This window comes from Triturus cristatus, chromosome 4_2, assembly GCF_964204655.1.
Source record: "Triturus cristatus chromosome 4_2, aTriCri1.1, whole genome shotgun sequence".
In the NCBI taxonomy this organism is placed as follows: domain Eukaryota; kingdom Metazoa; phylum Chordata; class Amphibia; order Caudata; family Salamandridae; genus Triturus; species Triturus cristatus.
The window spans coordinates 571,329,354-571,351,744 of record NC_140586.1 but is presented as its reverse complement, the minus strand read 5'-3'; the positions used below and the strand labels follow the sequence as shown (position 1 = coordinate 571,351,744).

The window sequence follows — 22,391 nt, the reverse complement described above, 5'->3', positions numbered from 1 at the left end:
GCTATTTCCACTGCACGCGCCTCCCGTGGGTCCCCTTCCTCATAACCTGGGGTGGATTCTTAAGGGGCCAGCGATCCTAAATGCCCTAGGCATTGTCTGTAGAATTGTCGTGGTTCTTATACCACTTTTTTAATATATGGTTTGGTCCCCCCCTGGGGCCCTGTGATTCCAGTGCTATTTATTGTATCTATAAATGCTTGTTTGAATTGTAACTTCACCTCTAGCCTCATAAAGAAACTTGTGGGATTCTGTTTAGAATAAATACATATATTTTATATATATACCTGTGTGGACTACTCTTTCATTTGGTCATTTAAGAGGTTATCTATGGTAAAACAATAAGCTTAACACTCCTTCAAGACTTAGCCTGAAGGCTGCTCTCCACAGCTACCACTAGGATAGCTTTCTTTAAAGGTTATCTTTTAAACCTATCACCTTAAGAGTCGAATTGGACTGGCGCAAGGTGGCAACTAGAACTGGTGACCAGCATATGCCAGGCCAACTTCTCACAATAAGTGTTTTTGATTGGTGTTGAAACATATTTTCTGTTCTTCTGTCAACTTATCTACACTGGTTCTGTTCACTCTAGTCCATCCTAAATCTTCCATTATGGGTCTGCCTCAAAATAACCAAGCGATTATAACGGTGCACCAGAGGTACAATTATGAGTGTACCCAGGGACTCTGTTGATTCTCCAAAGCGGATATGAAGATTGACTCCTGACAAAGTGCAATGCAGAAGTATACAAATGAAGACCTATACATGTGTGGTATAAACAAGTGTATGATAGATGAAAACAGAGGAGAGAAAGAAAACATCACAGACAGGAAGGAAAAAGAGAATTTTTGTTCATGACAGTATTTCTTGCAATTTATCATTTAGTCAAATATCGAATTTAGGTTCACTCTTGCAAACTCTGTGTGCAACACTGAGTAACACAGCAATGAGAGTCTTCACGTTCCATCTTTGAGTAGGCCTGGGAAGAGTTCTTCTGTGCTGAACTCCGCGAACTAACGAAAAAACTCTGCCGCGCTCCGTGGAGTTCCGCAAGCAGTGGAGTGCCGTAAGTTGCGCTGCATGTCCTGATTTTTAGCGCCGAGAGTTTGTCCCGCGCTGTAAAATCAGTGCAAGAGGGCGCTGCTTCCTTCTGCCACTAAAGTAGATGTTCTACTTGAGCTGCAGTTTCCTCAATGCGAGCGGTAGCGACCTGCCGCGACCGCCCATGCCGTGTTGCGAAATCTCTCCAGGAGGTGATCTAACATATGATTTTCCTCTCTCATCAACCTAACATTGCCGAGCCATGCGAGAGGAAAAACTCCTTTCCACGCTGCTTTGCTGAGTTTTTCAGAACTACACGCTCTACGCAGATCGTTGAGTGGGCAAAACTACACAAAGTCTGCCAGCAGAGCGGAGATAAGCATCTACCCCTACCTTAGAGTCCTTTGAATTAATAGAGCCACATCGTTTTTAATTGTCAAGAAGCCTTATTTTTAGTAAGGAATCAAATCAGTCCTCTAGGCTTTGCTTATAATCATTCCAAAGTTCCACTTGATAACTCAGTTACAGGTGCCTAGCAGGAGGCAAAATGAGAAAGATAGTGCACTTTCGATAATTACTTTATGAAACACTGACAAATAAGGTTAATGGTCATTCAGGTTCTAATCAAACCTGGGTCTCAGTCAATTCATGCTAATGTTTGAGAATCTAAATCTGAAATTGCCTTATCGAAAGGTACCCTGTTAAAATATCTTCGAATATTTTCACTTTAGAAAATAATTTGGTAGATGACTGTCTGTATCCCTTATGTCCTTTGATGACCAGAGGTAGACATTTTCATTCAGTAAGTAGGACTTCTTTTAATACTCGTAGCTTCCTCATGCTTTACTCACTGTAAGTACTAGTGCAAGCTTATCATCAGACCGAATTGCTGGTGCCATCTTACCTTGAATGTCACACAGACTTCTTTTTCCTAAAACACGTCCCCCTATGCTGAACTGTATTGACTAGCTGTCATGGCAAGACATGATAGCATATTATGTTGCTGTCCTGATGTTTTAGGAAATGCTGAGTCTCCTCTCAGGTAACAACAGACGATCAAGTGATAGTAGTAACATTTTGTTGTTCCCTGATCCCATAATGGTTATTTATCTTGCGGTGGTATTGGCCTTCCTGTTATCCGCACTTATGTTTCTACATTCAGGAAGCTATGTCTGCAGATGTTGCTGAAATTATAATTTCGCTGGTGTGGTGCAACCTGCTCTGGTATTGTGTGGTATGAAATACCTGGTGAAGAGTGGTTTGCAGTATTGCAATATCAAGTGGTTTTGGGTGATGAGTTGTGTATTTGATGTGCTATATTGAGTTGGGTGTGGTGTTATATTCTTCGGTATGGCATGGCAGGATGCCCAATTGTGTGTTGAAATATTATGCTATATATAAAATGGTGTATTTTATTAATTTCTAAGGCTAACATCCGCCATGCATGACAGAGCTGTCTGTGTGCATTGATTGTCATACAAAACAGACAGAGCAGCATCAAAGATGGCTGAAGTTAAGCTCGGTCCATAATCACCTCTCAAAATCCAAGAATAACAATAGTCGTCGATGGGTTAAACTTTAACTAGGTGCATATGAAAAAGAGAAGGGACCATCAACTGAGGCATTGCTTCGCAGCCCTCACTTTGAGGTGCAGATGTAGCATTCATGTAAAAAAGTGTCAATCTTTGATGCTTAACAGTCCATTAAGGAAAAAACTCAATTTATCAATTACCCTTTATGAACGTTTTATTCCATCTGACAGATATGCAATATGTCATATAGAAAGAATTAATAATAATAATGAAAATACGTACAGTTGGAGCGACTGCTTCAGCTTTCATCAAATCTTCATACACTTCGCCACCTTCATCATCCCCGTAGACACAATCGTATAGCTCTTCATCATCGTCCACACCAGTTTCACTTAAAGAAAAATTAAAATGTTTCAACTCAAGCACTTTATTCAGTTAAACCTATCAACAGAAATGTCAAACTGGTGTGAAATAAAATGTCCACAATAAAGAAATATGAAAGTAAAAGACATGCCTTATGCTGGCTTTCAAAATTAGCATACATTATTAAATGTATAGAGAACTGTGAAGAAATTAGCCAAATAATATTACGAATAGCATGCTGTATTACATATTACATTTCTTACAAAGTAATGGAAACTCTACTATGGAATTGTTATCTCTATGGATCCACACAGTCAGCATTATGCCTCTTAGGCAGAGAATCCCATTGGCTCTTTTAACAAGTCCACAAGAAAACTCGTTTTGGGTACATGCCCGGTGCAACAACCAGCAAATCATGCCACTGGTAGAAGCCATACCTATTTTTGCATATTGCAACCCAGACAATTGGATTTCTTGAGCATAGAATAGAGAAAATCTAATACACAAAAACTAATCATGATATAGAAAATATCACATTTATATCCTGTATTAGGACATTGGAATGTTGGTAGCTCCATTGAAAACAATGGAGTGCTCCGGGCTTATAATGGCTGGTATAAGCCCGGAGCTCCAACATTCCACAGCTCTGGCTGTGAACAAAGGCTTCAGGGAGCCCGAGGGGATTTAAATCCCCTCGCGCTCCCTGAAGGCTTTGTTTTATTTATTAGAACAATCTAATATTTTGTTATTAAAGTATAAAGTGCACAACACTTCCTTCCCCAATGCTATTACCTAATTGTTTCTTTCTCAGGAATTTTACTCTGAAAGCATTTAATAGAGCCTTATAGCCCGCCGTAGCGGGCTATACCGGCAATTAAAGTCCCGCTGCTTTGTTAAAGTCCCTCACCTTCGGCTCGGGCCTTTAACGCTGCAGCGGGTCTTTAATAGCCGGTATAGCCCGCTACGGCGGGCTATAAGGCTCTATTAAATGCTTTCAGAGTAAAATTCCTGAGAAAGACACGATTAGGTAATGGCATTGGGGAAGGAAGTGCTGTGCACTTTATACTTTAATAACAAAATCCATCAGCTGGAAGAAGGTATTGAAACAACATTGCTTCAGAAGACAATATTCCTGAGCGATCCGGAAAAAAAGATTTAAGTGTGCCACTACTTATTAGTTGCCTAATAATAATAATAATAAGTGGATTTATAGAGCACACGGCTACCTCCGGCGGAGGTGTCCCGGCGCTAAATGCAGATTACCAACGAAGTAAGAGGGGAGAAGCTACAGGAGGCTAAAGAGCCAGTTCAGACTCTATCAGCCGAAGATGGGTAGGCAGAGAGTTTCAGAGTGATGCCGTTCTTACTGAGAAAGCTCGGCCGCCCATCCTGGCTTTAGAGAAGCGGGGAATTCTAAGCAGTTTCAGATGGTTGGATCTCTGAACCCTGTCATGAGGATAGTTTTGGAGTCTTAGTTTCAGATAATGTGGGCCCTATCTCTAGAGGCTCTGTAGGCAAAGGTGAGTGCCTTAAATTCAATCCTCCTTTTGACCAGCAGCCAGTGGAGGCTCCACAGATGAGGGGATATATGTTGGCGGAACGGCACCTTCCTTATGACTCGGGCCGTAGCATTTTGAACAGTTTGCAACCGGCGAATAAAATGTGCAGGTAGTCCGATATAAAGACTATTGGAGTAGTCCAGCTGGGACGTGACCAATGCATGGACCACAGTCTTCCTGAAATCCATTGGGAGGAGATTGAGGAATCTCCTCAAAGCTCTCAGTTTCCAGAAGCAGGATGAGGAGACCTGGCAGATCTGGGCTTTGCAGGAGAGGTCAGAGTCAAATATAAACCCCAGGATTCTGGCTAAATCTAGTGGGATTGAAGGGGGGTCTAACTCAGACAGCCACCAGAGCCCCGGTAGCAAGGGGGAAGATTGATTAAAGAATAAAACTTCTGTTTTCTCAGTGTTCAGTTTCAAGCAGCTTTCCGACATCCAGGCTGCAATGTTAATCAAACATTGTTTGAAGTTCGCAAAGGTATCCTCAAAGTGCCCTCTGAAAGAGAACACCAGCTGAGTATCATCAGCATAGGATACCACTTTCACTCCCCATTGCTCGGCAACTGTTGGGGGGTAAGATAGACATTGACTAGTAATGGGCTCAAAGCAGAGCCCTGGGGAACACCACAAACATGGGGCTTCAGTGAGGGCGTAGGAATACCCGCTGAGAGTGGTCCTCTAGAAATGAGTAGAACCAGGCCAGCGCAGTTCCCCCCCCCCCTCACAAATGCTTAGATCTCTCCAAGAGAATTCGATGAGACACTGTGCTGAATTCCGCGGAGAGATCCAATAGCACCAACAATGCAGAGTTGCCCTGGTCTAACGCTTCACGCACCGTTTCAGCGTTCCAGAAGCACCGTCTCTGTGCTGTAGACTGATCTGAAACCAGATTGCGAGTCATGGAGACAGCAGTTAGATTCAAGAAAATTGGACAATTGTTTCTGAACCTCTTTTTCAAGATTTTTAGCAGGCGCTAGAAAAAAAGAGATATAGGCCTAAAATGTGTGTGCTCTACTGGGTCTGCGTCTGGTTTCTTAAGAATAAGCAGAAGATATGCCTGATTCCAGGTGGCACGATAGAGCCCCGTGGTAAGATAAAAATTCTAAATCGGATTCAACACCATATTAAGCCACGGGGCAATGTGATTTGAAGAACTGGGCCGGGCAAGGGTCCCCAGAAGAGCCAGATTTACAGTTGTACAGTTCTCTGAGAGATGCCTCTGGGATAAATGGGCAAAACTCGGACCAGGTGCCATGAGGGTCAGTAGTGGAATTAGACATAGGAGAAAGCATAGCCGGAGGGAAGGAAGAATGAATTAAACATATTTTCTCATGAAAAAAGTCAGATAAGTACTCGCAGAGGGTGACCAAAGGGGATATAGTGCTGTCAAGAGCTTTCGGCTTCATAAAGCCTTGAACAATTTTAAAAATTCTTTAGTTGAGTTATTGGCTAATTTTATTTGGTTAGCTTAGTATTCCCTAATGTTGTTGCGTTTCAGCCTGTGAATTTTTTAGAGCTGCTCTATAGGAGCATTTAGCTGCCACATTATAGGCTTACCGACAGGCGCGTTCCAATATCTTGCATAAACTTTTTTCAGTGCGTAGTTCCAGGGAAAACCAAGGGGCCTAAACCTATGTAGAAAGACCTTCTCCACATCTAGTTGTACAGCCTAGATCTACGCATTCTTAGTAATACTAGATTAACCCAAATTAATGTGATTACTATCATTCTGGAGCTAGAAAACAAAAGATTTATCATAGATAAATGATTATTCATCTTAATGTGTTTCAGATATTTGGGGTCATAGTACTCAGGCAAATTATCAAGAAATCAGGAAAGCGTCTGATGATGTCTAGTCAGTCAATGGCTTTAAGATCCCTGAACTCCTCTACGCCAATGATTCAATTTTAATAGCAAAAAAATATAAAGGGCTACAAGCACAGCTCTCCGCTATGGATGCCTATTGCACAACAAATAATCCGGTAATCAACACTGGTAAAACCAAGATAATGACTTTCAGAATCAAGTTCCCCTTTATTTATAAATCAGGAGGAACTGGAGGATGTTCCATCTTTTAAGTACCTAGGCAAAACATTGAAACGGAAAACACACATACAAACTGCCATAGGCAAATCAGAAGTTGCGGCAAATGCATCTAAAGAATGGTGTACAAGCACAGCCATAGGTTTCTCAATATCATTGACAAAGTGTTCCATGCAAAAGTTGGAAGCCAAATCAAATATGGCACAGAGTTATGGGGACTCGACAAGACTAGAGTGCATGTAGGTCATTGCGAGAGGAGAATCTGGAAATCAATGCTCAAACTGCCGGGAAGCTTCACTACAGTGGTACAGGAATCAGCTACTTTTCTATTGAGAGCAAATGTCAGATGGTTCCCATTAAGTATGGGCTGAAAAGACTGGCCTAGAGAGGTACTCGCCTCATGGACCCAGCGTGGAGAGAACACTTCTCTATGCATTCAAAAATCTATCTACGCGACCCAATGGAATAAGGAAGCCAAGAGACTGGATGTGTCCCAGTCCCCAAAAATGAAATTGATGTAACAGATGAAGCTAAATCCCACAGCAACAAGCAATCATTGTACTTAAAGTGGCAGCAAAAAAGTTATGCTTTAGGAATCCTACAACTGTTGTCGCGCTGGCTTGTTCGATCCATCCTTGAAAGCTCAACAATATTTCACTCTGCTGGTGAGCTAGTAGGAAGGAAGACAGTTTGCTTTAGCTAGGGGGGATGCTTATCATTGAACTCAACTAAGAATAGAATAAACTCAGCAGCGCCAGACAAATGCCCCTGTGGCAAAAAAGAGGATCTGGAACATTTGATGCTGCTCTTCAAACTATATGATAAGGCCATTTCAAAAACGATAATTAAGATCTTATGTAGAGAGCAGCTTGATAACACAGCAGATCAGATATTCTTTCTGCTAAGTGACCTTATGGGCTATGTAAAAAAAAGCAACTGACCGACTTTAAGACTAAGCTGGGATATTCATGAAAAACATCAGGTTGCCTCACCGAACGTTTTAGTGTGAAGGCAAGCTTTCCAGTTTAAATAGTTTGTAGCCCCCACAGCATTTTAACATGGTGTTATGCTCTTATGTATTTTATCGGTATATCATGTTTTTAGCATACAGTATTTTTTAGGTATCTATTTAACTCAACAGGGTGATTTATCTATTTGTATGTCCCAGCCATGTTTTGCACTGAGGGCAGAAAGACTTTCATCATAACTTCAATTCAGGCAAAATAACTTTAACTAAGAGCTGTGATGCAATTTAAACGTCTAAACCTAAATATGATACTAACCATTAATTGAATTAGGCATTCACCGCAGTTAGTTCAGTAATAGAACTCAAAGCTGGTGGAATGGCTACCTGCTCTTAATTATGCCAACTGCATAAGTCTATAGACCGGCATTTGAAATCACATATAAAAAAATGTAAATACTTCACTCTAGAAGCCCATACAATGGCGGGTTTACATAGAGAGGACAGAATGAAGCAGGCTAAGTCTCTGGAAGAGACGTCACCTTTATGAAATTGTATCAACCATCACAATACAGTCAGTAGCCTACTCAACTTTTCAAAGAGACTGATCCAATGTTTTAATAGAGACTCATGGTTATTTATTCTGCACCATAACCACAAGTTACTTATCTTATTCTACTGCCAAAGGGGATTCCCATTCTGGGTCTCCTGCATACATTACCTAGGTTTCACTTTAGTTTAGTATATAACCCATCAAGTATGAATGAGAAGAGCGGGCTGGTCATAGTTGATGTTCATTCAGAGCCTCTCTAGCAGAGATGTGCATGGTGTCTGAATACACCCAATGAATTTCCCTTGCACACTACACTTTCTCATAAGATCCCACAATAACTTTAAATAGCATGCACCAATAGTGTGCCAAAAACTCATTATGGAGTTTTCAGTGTGTAAAGTCACAGCTGTAGTGTGTGGTGATTTTAATGCCACTTTGAACAAAGTATTATATAATTTTAAAGAGGAGTGAGTGCAAGGGAGAAGACTACTTGGCAAAATGACAGTCAGTTAATGGCATATCCATAGCTTTACAACACAGCCAGTGATATACATATGTGTAATTGTAAGCATGTACATTTTATTGAACTGCTTCAAGACAGTACTCTATGAACAATGACATTTTAGTGTTCACATTTTTCTCAACCCATATGAAGATATTCATCCAATGATTTGCTTATATCACACTTACTTTCTCAATCAAGACTGCAGAGGATGACTTAAAGTGTCACGGTCTTTATCATGCAATCATCAGTGAACTTCAGTTGATGTATGTCTTGACATAGAAATAAATGTACAATACAGGTGCAATAAAATACTTAACACCGTTTATAGTTGTTCTCCAGACACAACGTTTTTTGTTAGTGGACAACACATCAGCGGTTTCAATAGGCCGAGTCACAAGAGTATGATTGAGATAAATTAGTTATTGGTACACCACGAAGATGTGTACATTAATCATACTAGACAAATCCAACAGCTTGACCCAGTGACTTAGTTATAATGATTTACTAAAAGCTAAAAACTATTAGCTACCAGAGATATAAATAACGAGGCATTCATTTGGAAGACTATGAGGACACAGCTGGTACACACAAGTAGAGCAATGTTTATAAGCAAGATGCTATCTTTTAAAGCACTGACGGGAGTCAGGTGAGCACAGATCATGGAGATGCTTCATCTGAATAGGGTTTGGGTTAAGAAACCAGCTGAAGTTCTTACATCTTGTCAATATTGCATGCAGTGATCTACCACTGAAGATTGCTTACCCCAGTCTGAGAACTGAAGCGAGTAATAAAAGAGTTGCACAGGCCTCACAAGATATTGCCATCAATAGGGTTAATGGCTACACTATTAAATGGGCAGGGATAGATTCACTTCAGTTAACTAAGTAACTTTTGACTAGTTGTAAAACAGATTTTTTTGTCTGTCTTGATGAGACCGCCTTGGACTCCAATATCGTTAACTCCTTCTGTAAAATTACACAGGCCATACAAACTAACTTAAGATCAGAGCCTCAAAGATCTTTTAAAGATAGGCCAGGCTGGTTTGACCATAGGTGTAGTAAGGCGCATGCAGCCTTGATAGCCACCCTACACCAGCCCATGAAAGATCAGGAAGCCATCAAAAGGGCCAGGGCGGCGTATAAAAAGTCCCTAAAAGAGCGAAAGGAGGTCATAAGGAATGACCTATGGCAGGCGCTAAAGCAAGCTTCAGCCATCAAGGATACAAAAGGGTTCTGGAGGGCGGTGAACGCTCCGTTTCTTGCTACACAAAAATTACCCAGCATTGAAATTTCGATTGGGTAGGATCAATCGGTGTCTCATTTCTCTAGATTATATTGTAATCATGATGACACCCCCCAGGGTGATTATCCTGGACCTGCTCCGTCTAACTTCCTCCCAATCGATATTGATTTTAACACGGAGGAGGTAATCTTGGCCATTAATGTAAGCAAGGGCGGAAAAGCCCCAGGACCAGATAGTATACCTGTGGACTTATTTAAATCTTGCCCCCTGTTGTGGGGCCCACTGCTTACTCTGGTCCTACGGGCCTGTTGTACTTGCGGCCTCCCTCCGACCTGGACGGAATCAATTCTTGTCCCGATATTTAAGAAGGGCGCGGTATTTTAAATAGACTGCAAATGTGGGCAGAGAATGCCGGTGTAATTTCTGAGCTTCAGTACGGCTTTTGCCAAGGTCTTGGCGCTGTGGAGCAGAGTTTGAACTTATGCCTCCTATTGGGGAAATATACACAGGCAAAAAAGGGGAGTTTATACCTGTGTTTTGTCGATTTGAGTTTGGCTTTTGATGGTGTTAACCATCAGAAGTTGTGGAGCATACTGGAGGCCATGGGGGTGGAAACCCCTTTAATTAATTTCTTAAAACAATCATACCTTGGTGCCCGGGTAGGGTTCGCTATGGGAGAACAGGAGATCTCAGTGATAATTTCCCTGTCAGAAAGGGGGCAAGGCAGGGGTACGTACTAGCACCATTCCTGTTTACCCTCTATATAAATAGCCTGGGGGATACCCCATCTAGGGATTGTCTAGATATACCCATTGTTGGCAAACGGTCTATTGGCGTACTTTTATATGCTGATGACGCAGTTTTAATAGCTCGTACACCACTAGGCCTGCAGAGACTAGTCACAAGTTTTGTGTTGTATATGTCTAATTTAGACCTAAATGTAAATATCGCCAAAACTTTTACAATGAAATGCTCTAAGCCTTCTACCAAGTGCCGTGATATTTTTATTGGTAACAACAGGTTGGAATTTGCTAAGTCCTTCTCTTATTTGGGTATTGTGTTTGAAAATAGGGGTTTGTGGACTCCAGCTATCAATTCCAGAAAATTGCTCTTTGCTAAAGCCGTGGGAGCTCTTTTAAATTTTTCTAGGAAGCTAGGCAAGCGTCCCATTAAAGATCTACTGACAATTTACAAGGCCAAATGCATTTCAACTGCACTGTATGGAGCTGGCATTTGGGGCTATGCAAATGTAGAGTCTATTCAGAAAATCGAGAACAGTTTTTTAAAATGTCTTTTAGCTGTCCCAGCCAGGACCGCTACGTATGTTTGTCACGCCAAACTGGGACTACCATATGTGTCCGACTTAATAAAAATACAGCCAATATTATTGTGGTGTAAAGTCTGGAATGGTATTTCCATCAGTCTCAACCGGGATGTGATAAACGACTGTCTGAATTTACAAGGGGTTTTACGTATTCCCTGGTTGGTGTATGTCAAAAAAAGCCTGTATGACATGGGTCAACCCGAGTTTTTTGATAAACCTGACCATTTGACTTCAATTACAAGGAAGGAGTTAAAGTCCCTATGTTTTAGTCATCTGGAGATGCTTAGATTTTCCTCTAACATAATGAAATCATCGCTCAGTGCTAATCAACTGATCCAGACCGAACCAGGGTTACAACCTTATTTGTCTTTTAATTTGAGTATATATGCTAGGATGCTTTTGACGCGTTCGCGTCTAGGCAATTTTCATAACATGTTTTCATTCCCCCAAATTAATGATGGTCACATCTTTTGTGCCCATGCCCGTGCGATGACATCTCCCCACAGTATTGTACATCATAATCAGGAAGAGATGGATCATACCCATTCTAAAATCACATGGTCTGAGACAGTGTCGACCTGCATTCGTTAAACTGCAATATTTGGATGATGAAATCAGTACTGGCCATATAGCTATATTTTTAAAAGGGGTGGTTAAATCTAGAAACTCGATGTAATCAGCGCCCAGCGTAACTGATTCTCGATTTTATTCACGTTAGGGATGTTTAAAGAAATCTGTATTGTATTTTTGATGTTCTTACATGGATTGATACATCATGTTTTTAAGTCTTTGTTTTTATGATGTGCTTTTATGATTTAATTGTTTTTAAATCGAATAAAGCGTATTTTTATTTGAGTTGCCTAATAGGAAGCCAGTGGAGGAATGGTCATCCAGATGAACCTTAAAAGAAATTGCACAGAAAACCTGGTACCCCAAACAACTATCCACACAATAAAGCAAGGTGCACAAACCTAAGAGATTTGCAGGAATAAACGCGCTGCTGGGGGGAGGAGGCATCTGGTTTGGCTGTCGCTGCTTAGATTAATTCTGGAGAGACACCAGACAGCAAAATTAATTCCGCTTTTAACATACTGTATATAGTTACTGCTGAGACCACTTGCAATGATCAGATTGACTTGTTTTATTTCAATTTATTTATTTCACATGCATCAAATCTAAGGCAATTAATGAAGAAATGAGAGAATTCTCATAGGTTTTGCCAATACATGATTTACAACCAATTCTTTATAGAATGATGGAAGCCTTAATATATGTCTACATTATCAGACAGCATAATGTCAGACTACATTTTTCACATGGAAAATATTACTGAAAGGTAGTCATACCAGCTTGAAGGGCCTCCTGATGAATCCGCATATCAGCCCAATAAGCAGAAACAAACAATAACAATGCTTCAGCTTTAATTCAGAAGCTGCTTCCAACGTTATCACTGCTTTGTAAATGGTACCTACTCAATTAAATCAGGAAGCGCTTTATAGATGTCTTCGTCATCCTCAATGCGTTCTTCTGTGGCGAATGGTCTGTGGAGAAAGATATACAAACGTGTTGTCAATGGAAATAAATTCCAAAAAGGGCACCTCATGTCATGCAGATTCTCTGCCGCCACAGCAGTGTGGTTTAAAGAGATCTCATGCCACACCGGTGCCCACATGTACAAGATTTTTTTAATTGAACAAAATTGTAAGTAACAAAGCCCACATTTCTTTCAAATAACCTCACATTTATTTCGGTTAATTAAAACCATAGATTACACATCACACGTGATAAAAAAAGTTCACAGGCCATTAAAACAACACCACCGTTCAGGAAAGCAGATTCATCCTACATTATCTCATTCATTTGCATCCCTGCCTGTTTTGCAATACCTGTACCTAGAGAACTTGTGGCAGCACAGGGAGCGATAGCAGTGCGTGTGCAGCATAAATGAGAAGCAAGCACAGGGTGAACTATTTCTAGGCGGCACTGACACCCCATGCCCTCTTGTTCCACATGGTTGCCTATTGTCTTACACTGCCTCCTAAATAATACCAAATATAAAGTGCAATAGTGACAAGATAACATTTTTGCAAAAATTGTATTAAAAGTGGGAGGGGACATTGGAACGACATTTACTCCGCCCTCCCCGCCCGGTAAGATCTGCTGTAGGCATTTTATCTCGCATTGACCTGTCCATGAAACTCAATGTATGGTGCAAACGTGACAGCGCAAGAAGTGCTAATAGTTCAGGATGGCATAGGGAGAAACAGAAAAGAGGAAGAAACTCTTCTGGTCAACAGTGTCGCCCCGTTCTCTAGATCCACAATGATGCCTCTTATCCTACTCAGCATCTTTTATTATACCAACTATAAAGTGCAGGAGTGACGAGGAAACACACATTTCTTTGAATTTATCATCCCAGTTGTAAAGCCCACCATAACTTTTAAAAACCCATACAAGTGCTGTGATTTAGCATTGGGGATAAACTGACCTTATATGTGAAATCCCACCTTTCCGCTCAATGACCATCAGGTATCTCAGCTTGAAGCCATAATCCCAATTCCCAGCAACACTGTGATCCAAGCTCAAGGCGGAGCTATTCAGAAACTTGTAAACAAAGACACAGGACAGAACCGGTCTTTTTTTTCCTAAAGGGTCAACTACAAAAGGCGCATGGGCAGAAACCATACAAGTTTCAGAAGGGACGGGATATAGGAGTAATGGCACATTTCATCCATGAGATTATTAGATTAGTCTAGTAATGCCACAAAGGTGAGAAGTTCATCTTCTATGTAAAACCTACCAGCAGCAGCTACCCGGCCTTAGGGGCGAAGGGACCATGCCCGGCCTTAGGGGCGAAGGGACCATGCCACCACCTTTTTCCCCCTGACATAAAGTGTCTCTGCCAGGCTGAGAAAAAGGTCAGCTTGATGAACACTCTTTATGTCCAGGTCAGGCAGCAGGTGCTATACATGCGCTAAATGTGCAGCCGCCTGGCTGCCTGAGCTGAACCGCACCGGGCTCAAGATGTCACTGCTCCTGTGGGCACTTGGAAGACCTCCCTTTCATGATGAGCAGGAGCGTGAGTGAGGGCCTCGGACCTGTAACTGGCCGTACCAAGCATCTGGCATTTTTACCTGGGAAGCTGGAAGGGTGGGGGGCTAGTTTTGTTAGTGGGGGTGGGTTCTGTAGCAGTTATTTTAAAAGCACTGCATAGTTCTTGTAGATCCAGCAGTTTTCAGGCAACAATAAAACTGTCAAGATAACTCTGCTGATTAATTTTCCTTCTGGATAGAGATGGGAGTTTTGCCTAGTGGCAGTTTTGACTCATACAGTGTAGCTCAGAGGATTAATATACCCGCTGCAAAAAACGTGTACCATGCATATCAAAGAACATTATTTTATGTGCATAGCTAAGTGTGTTAATGTTTTTGTCACAGAGATTCATATATTACTTTGCAGTTCATAAGTTACAATCGTTATCTAGCACAGTGAGCTATGAACTACCATCAAAGAGCTGCATGCAAACTTCATGGTACAGGTTAGAAAGTTATGTTTTCCCCCAGGCTTTCATTCTCCTTATGTTACTAAATAATAGTTTGTTTGGGTAGAAATACACTTTTAACATTGAAGTCAACACTAACCACTGTGTTATGTTCTGAACCCTGAGTTTGTGCATATCCAGACTAAGCACTTTAAAAAAATGTCTACCAGTAAGGGTGACGTGTGAATCCTACACCTTGCTGTCCCCTGTGCCTTATGTAACATTTTCTATACACTGATTTACACACGTATGATTCATTGTCTCTGTATGTGTGTGTGATGTAAAGTGCTCCGACACCCAACAATGGTATGAGAGATTCTATAAAACAAATGAAATACATGTGAGAGAGGGGCTACGGAGAGATGAGAGGCACTGTTGGAGGGTGATAGTGAAGTAATCATTGAAGAGCACCAACAAAGATCGTTGAATCCTGGTACACATTAATGTAATCATTTACTATGCTTTAAAAGCTAATACAATTGATTATATATGGCAAATGTGTTGTGGAATGCACCATTTTCCCCCAAATTTTCTTGAGGGAAAGCCCCCAAAACCCCCCTTTGTAGTGGTCAGGCTCGATAACTGTACTCACTATGCACTGTACGGGGACTGGTCTGACAAAATTGACCAGGGCTGCTTTGGGTTCCCAGTCCGGCCCGTCTATTACTGACACCTAGTCACAGAATGGGATGGGGTCAGCAGTCTCACTGTTCCCATCCCACTCCATAACGAGTGAGGGACTGTCACCTTTTCTCATTGGCTGACCTTATTAGAGGAGGGGACAGTCTCAACCCTCCTGGAACCTCCGAAGTTCCACGTTGCAGACGGTAAATGTTATGTTTTTATTTAATGTTTGGGGTGTGCATGTATGTATAAATATCGTCTATAAGTGAGTGCTTTATGTGAGTGTGTGTGTGAATATGAATGCATGGGTGTGAGTGTGAATGTGTGCATGTGCCCCCCCCCCAACTGATTACAAATAGTTTCAGAATAGGATCAAGTATTGTTCTTTTTACTTTTTGTACATTTCTACTTTTGTCTTTCCTGCTATAGGAAGCTACTGTAGGAAACTGGCTCTCTACACAGTGTAATAAAAAGAAGTACACTATGTAGAGAGTCCAGGGAATCCCCAATGGGTATGCAGAGGTACAAGTAGATTATACTAACTGTCTTTTTGTGGTAGTGTTAGAGAGCAGTTAGGCTTATCAGAGAGTAGTGCAAAGCATTTGTTCTACTCACAGAGGCAATACACGAGACACACACTCAAGAATAAATCCGAGACCAATTTGTAAAAATAATATTAATTGTTATATATATTTATAAGACCAAGGACTTAGTTCTAAGGTAGGTACTATCAGCGGTATGATTTTGCAAAGCTCGATAAATATATCACTTCTGTGCACACATCCTCACCATAGGCAACAATGAGTAAAAAGCTGAATAATGTATAGAAGTTCAGGCATGCAGTCCACCTTCTCGTTTAGGTCGATGTTGGGACCAGGTCCAAGGTTCCAGAAGGAGAAGTTTGGGAGCATCCCGGATTGACCGGGAGCAGAGTTCTGGGGTCTTGGAAGCTTGTGCAGAAAGACAAAGGGGGCCACTTGAAAATGCACTGCACATAAGGACTTAGAGGTAATTCCGGTGGTTCTCCCTAGAGGGAGGAGGTCGCAAGGGCCTGGGGACCATTGGAGCAGAGCTGTTTGGTCGGGATGGAGGGCGTTAGGGCCGGGAGCAAAGCAAACAGGTCAGCCTAGCATCGTGAGTCTTGAGGTCCTCATGGTCAGGAGCAGGCAACTTTGAAAGGTGATCTCGGGACAGGTAGGCCACTCAGGAAGTGGGTCTCGGGTGCCTCGACGTCCCTCGATGGGTGCTTGCTTCTGGTGCGTTCAAGCTAGATTGGCTGATGAGGCGTGATGCCCTGAAACCGGTCCCAAGATGCTTGCTTCCAGTCCAGTCCAGTCCAGTCCTGGCTCTGCTGTTCGGGTTGGGATGTTCCCATGAAGAACAGGGTCAAGACTGATTTACATATGGCTGTGTCCAAACTGGGGTGGCGTGGTGAGCAAAAGAACAATGTGTGTAGGGGCTGTGTGCTATTTTGACTCTTCAGATTTCTCTGCACCAAGACATGCAGCCTGCAATGGCAGAGAGCATTGCCTTGGTGAGTGGTCCCTGGGGTGGCACAATCAGTGCAGCAACTCCAGAGGCCCCTCTTCAGTACCCATGCCCTATGTTGCAGGGGCAGCCGTGGTCCATGCAGGTAACAGCAGTGGTGCAGTGGGGGCGGGTAAGGGGGGATTTTGAGGGACGATGCCAAGGTAAAATTAATTATTTATTTAATTTTCCCTCTGCATCATCCCTCGAAATCCACCTTCACCCATCCCCACCGCTGTTACCTGCACGGATTGCGGCGGACCAGGGGTACCATTTACTCGGGACTTACAGAGGTAACTGTAGTTGTGCCAATCGTGGTACAGGTTTGGTAAAGAGATCTGGCACCGGGGACCTTTCTAGCAGGAATCCAATGCAATTACAGTTCAAAATCACATCAGACAACAGGCAAAATATGGAGGTTAAACATGTCAAAAGAGGCGCTTTCCTACACCTGCCAGACAACATATTAAAGTGACCATTTTGTTGCACGTTCCAAAATTATTCTGATGTGCTACCCAATACTGATCTCTCTTGTTTGTGTTCGATCAGATGCAAACCCTCTTCCCATTTCTTCATCAAATATCCACTCTACCTTTTGTATGGGAGAACCAAGGTTAGGAAGCGTTCAGGGACCTAAACTCTGACTTTGAATTGTTTAGAAGATAGTCTGTGCCTGGTGAATCAGCCGTTTGAACTTCCAGAAAGAAAGAGACCAAGTATTACGACTAGAAAAACATAGCTTGTTTGAAAGCATCAATTGCAAACTTGGCTTCCTCTTTATTATAGATCAAACTATTTACAGATTGTTGCAGCTAAATTACCATTTCTGCTACATCTTCCCAGATTTTTGTTGATTCTCCTTTTGCTGGTTATAGGACTCGCTGGACTCTGGCCCTGATGTTCAGTACCATAGTGTGTGCGCTCTGGCACTAAATAGTACTGGTAAAAACAGCTTTTATCCTATTGGTCTGTTTAACTGCCCTTTAAGACCATTGTAGATGGCACAGAAAATGCACCTATGTTTGAATTTTAAATGTCATATGTAGGATGCAGTGTGTATTTGCACCACCCATATACATGACAAAAATATATGTCTGCAAGGAACACCATTGAACTCTTTTTGGGCTGCAGTTTAAATGGACTGTAGTGACACATCGGAGGAAAATAGTGCCTTTGCATTGTAGGAAAAGTGGATTCTTATTTAATCATAACTCACCCCTAAAGTGTGCCTTGTAAGGCCAAAGGGCACAGTGTTATTATATATAAAAAGTGTTAGACCTCTCAGCCTTAGGGTGATCTTCCCCCAAACCTTTTGCCTGCTTGTCGCCAATTTTGCTGATGTCGTTTTTGTTGGCCTTAGTTTTGGCAGTTCGGGCTGGACTGTTCTCATGGGTATCTGGGTCAAGACTGATTTTCACATGTCTGGGTCCAAACTGAAGTGGCATTGTGAGCAAACGAATGATGGATTAAACCCAGATCTGTGACTAGGGGTGAATGCTTGATGTGTTCAGTATTCTGTCCATCATCTATTCTTTTTGCTTTTGTTGCCCTAAGTGAGAAGGGTATGCCCAGATGTGGGTCCCGTGCTCATTGGGCCTCTGGACTCAAGCTAGCCTGGCTGATGAGGGTTGATACCCAAAAACCAGCCCTAGGATGCATGTTTCTGGTCCAGGGAGGGCCTGGTCTGGCAGTTCGGGCTGGACTGATCCCATGGGGATCAGGGTCACGAATGAATTGCATATGGCTGGATCCAAACTGGGGTGGCGTGGTAAGCAATAAAATGGTGGATTAAACACAGATTTGTGGCTAGGGGTGAATGTTTGATTGGTTCAGCTTTCTGTCCATCATCTAATCTTTTTGCTTTTGTCCCCCTAAGTGAGAAGGGTATGCCCAGACGTGGGTCCCTTGCTCACTGTGCCACTGGATTCAATCTAGCCTGGCTAATGAGGGTTGATACCCAAAAACCAGCCCTAGGATGCATGTTTCCGGTCCAGGGAGGACATGGTCTGGCAGTTCGGGCTGGAAAATTCTTATGGGGATCAGGGTCAAGACTGATTTGCACATGGCTGGGTCCAAACTGAGGTGGCGTTGTGAGCAAACAAACGATGGATTAAACCCAGATCTGTGACCATGGGTGAATGTTTGATTTGTTCAGCATTCTGTCCATCATCTATTCTTTTTGCTTTTGTCGCCCGAAGTGGGAAGGGTATGCCCAGACATAGGTGCTGAGCTCACTGTGCCATTAGATTTATGCTAACCTAGCAGATGTGGGGTGATACACAAACCAGTCCCAGAATGCATGTTTCTTTTCCAGGGATGACCTGGCAGTTTTAGCTTTACTCTTCCCATGGGGATCAGGGTCAAGACTGATTTGCATATGTCTGGGTCCAGACTGGGGTGTTGCGGTGAGCAAAAAAACGATGGATTAAACCCAGATCTGCGACTAGGGGTGAATGCTTGATTTGTTCAGCATTCTGTCCATCATCTTTTTGCTTTTGTCACCCTAAGTGAGAAGGGTATACCCAGACGTGGGTCCCGTGCTCACTGGGCCTCTGGACTCAAGCTAGCCTAGCTGATGAGTGTTGATACCCAAAAACCAGCCCTAGGATGCATGTTTCCAGTCCAGGGAGGGCCTGGTCTGTCAGTTCGGGCTGGACAATTCTTATGGGGATCAGGGTCAAGACTGATTTGCACATGGCTGGGTCCAAACTGGGGTGGCATGTTGAGCAATAAAATGGTGGATTAAACACAGATCTGTGGCTGGGGTGAATGTTTGATTGGTTCAGCATTCTGACCATCATCTTTTCTTTTTGCTTTTGTCGCCCTAAGTGGGAAGGATATGCCCAGACGTAGATGTCGTGCTCACTGTGCCATTAGAATCAAGCTAACCTAGCAGATGTGGGGTGATGCCCCAAACCAGTCCCAGAATGCATGTTTCTGTTCCTGGGACGACCTGGTCTGGCATTTTTAGCTGTACTCTTCCCATGGGGATCAGGGTCAAGAATGATTTGCATATAGCTGGGTCCAAACAGGGGTGGCGTGGTGAGCAAAAAAATGATGGATTAAACCCAGATCTGTGACTGGGGTTGAATGTTTGATTTGTTTATCATTCCGTCCATCATCTATTCTTTTTTGGGTTTTTTGTTGCCCTGAGTGGGAAGGATATGCCCAAACGTGGGCCCCGTGGTCACTGTGCCACTGAGTTCAGGTTAGCCTTGCTGATGAGGGATGATACCCAGCAACCGTTCCCAGGATGCATGTTTCCAGTTCAGGGAGAACCTGGGCGGGCAGTTCAGGCTGGACTGTTCCCATAAGGATCAGGGTCAAGACTGATTTGCATATGTCTGGGTCCAGACTGGGGTGTTGTGGTGAACAAACAGACGATGGATTAAACCCCAGATCTGTGACTGAGGGTGAATGTTTGTTGTGCACATCATTCTGTCCATCAACTATTCTTTTTACTTTTAGAAAGATGGCATTTTTCTGCTACTATCCCTGTGTGCCTGCAGCCTGTCTCCAATACAAATCTGGGGAGGACTTTGTGCATTCCATCTAGACAGCCATACACAATGGGAGCTTAGGTGTGACTTGATAGGTCATCCTGGGAGGATGGGAGGGAGAAGCTGGGAACAGCTTCACACTTACACCTGAATAGGGTGTTTCCTGTTCCAACACAAAGGACTGCATTCCCCCTGTAGTGAGACTGGAGTCAGAGAAGGAAGGGAGGACCTAAGTGCACTTCATAGACCCTTCTTTGAAGTCTCCCCCACTTCAAAGGCACCCTTGGGTATAAGAACTGGACCTCGGACCCTACCACTTTAGTACATTCCTGGACCTGTGAAGACTCTGACAGGAAGAAGGACTGCTGTGCTTCTGAAAGACTGCCACTATGCTGGACTGCTGCTATGGAAGAACTGATTTCTTGCTCTGCTGACCCGCTGCCTCCTGCCCTTCTGGTCTGCTTGAGATGGACTGGGCCTACATCATGTGAACCTAGAGGGAATCCAAGGGCTTGCTGGCTTGCCTCCTGATCTGAAGTCCTAGCGACATAAAAGACTTCCAACTATCCTGCTTCTGCATCGGTTTTGCATCGTCAGCACCAAAGCATCTTCACCACTGCACGAATCAGAACCGGTGAATCACCCCTGTTTGCGTGGACTAGAATTGATGCCTCGCTGCTTCTGTGAGGCTCAAACCCTCCACTCCACCTTTAAAACCACCACTGTGTGATGCTCTGCAAGTGAAGTCCTCAGATCTCCCTCGACGACAGCATCGACATCGAAGCCAAGATTCCGCATTGCATTGGAGCCGATGCATCGTCGCTGTTGCACCGCCAGGACCAGCTCATCACCACCGAACGTGTGGATCATCCTCAACGCATCGCCCTTTGCGCTCTGCAGCTTCTCCGTCGACAGGATCTTTGGCTTTAACAAAGCCCGAACCAAGGTACTTTTGATCAGCGGGCCCAACCTGGTTCATTGCGGTTGGCCTGAACTTTTGACTTTGGCCCTGTCTAGCACAAGCAGATGTCCGTTGTTGGCGCTTAGTGGTTTGTGGAGTTATTTTCACTTATTCTTTTAAAAATCAATATCTCTCGTTCTACTTATTGGATTTTGACACTTTGGTAGTGTTTTATTTATTAAATCAAGAGCTATTTTTCAAACCTGGTGTGGAATGTTTTTGTGGTGTTTTCACTGTTTTACTGTTTGAAGTGTTGCAAAAATAGTTTACATGTTGTCTCTTAAGTTAAACCTGACTGCTCTGTGCCGAGCAACCAGAGAGTGAGCACAGTTTCATTTAGGGTGTGTTGGGACTTACCCTGACTAGGATTATGGTTCGTAAACACCTATAATTTAGCATTCTTTAGGAGTCCGCACAGTGGGCCACAGAAATTCCTTCTTCCTCTGCTGGGAGAGTCAAGCATGACTGTCTCCTTGGACAGCACTCTCGGGTAGGTTAGCATTACAGTACTAAGAAATACAATGAAAAATATCGCATATTCCCAGGAGCTTACCTAACATTCGTGCAGCAGGTACAGTGGCACTGGGGCTCCAGGTGCGAGGGGCACTCTCTATCGCATTTAAGATTCTTTTGCCATCCAACTGCAGGGCATGTCACTGCATTTCCCCTGTTTATGTTAGGGCAAGGCACCCTCGCTACTTTCCTTGGTCCGTCAAAAAATATGGAGCCAGATGTACAATGCTCAAAATAGCACCTTGCAAATTGTGAGTTTTGTGCGACTCACAATTTGCGAGGCGCTTTTCTTGCATGTATAACAGTGTGTTTAACACTGTTTGTGATTCACAATGGGGTCGCAAATTGCGAGCCTCGTAAATATTAATGAGCCTCTTGCAATTTGCGAGCCCATTGGGAATGGCAGGCCCGCCCAGGTATGGTGGCCTGCTGGGCTCAGCAGACCACCATGTCTGGGACTGCTTTTAAATAAAGCAGTTTTTTTGTTGAATGCAGCCCGTTTTCCTTAAAGGAAAACGGAATACATTTAAAAAATAAAAAAAATACTGAAACGTTTTCGTTTAATTTCTTACGGGCAGGTAGTGGTCCCTCGGACCACTG

The 22,391-nt window shown here is 43.0% G+C and overlaps 1 protein-coding gene across 2 annotated transcripts in view; it reads right to left on the bottom strand.

Annotated features, from left to right (window-relative positions):
- Nucleotides 1-22,391, bottom strand: part of VAV3 (vav guanine nucleotide exchange factor 3) — a 1,147,877-nt gene that overhangs the window by 723,487 nt on the left and 401,999 nt on the right. For both annotated transcript variants that reach the window (XM_085602242.1, XM_085602243.1), the window contains exons 4-5: nucleotides 12,598-12,666; nucleotides 2,853-2,961 (exon numbers count right to left, since the gene is read on the bottom strand). In XM_085602242.1, coding sequence (XP_085458368.1) covers nucleotides 2,853-2,961; nucleotides 12,598-12,666 — 178 coding nt within the window. The remainder of the gene's footprint in view (nucleotides 1-2,852; nucleotides 2,962-12,597; nucleotides 12,667-22,391) is intronic.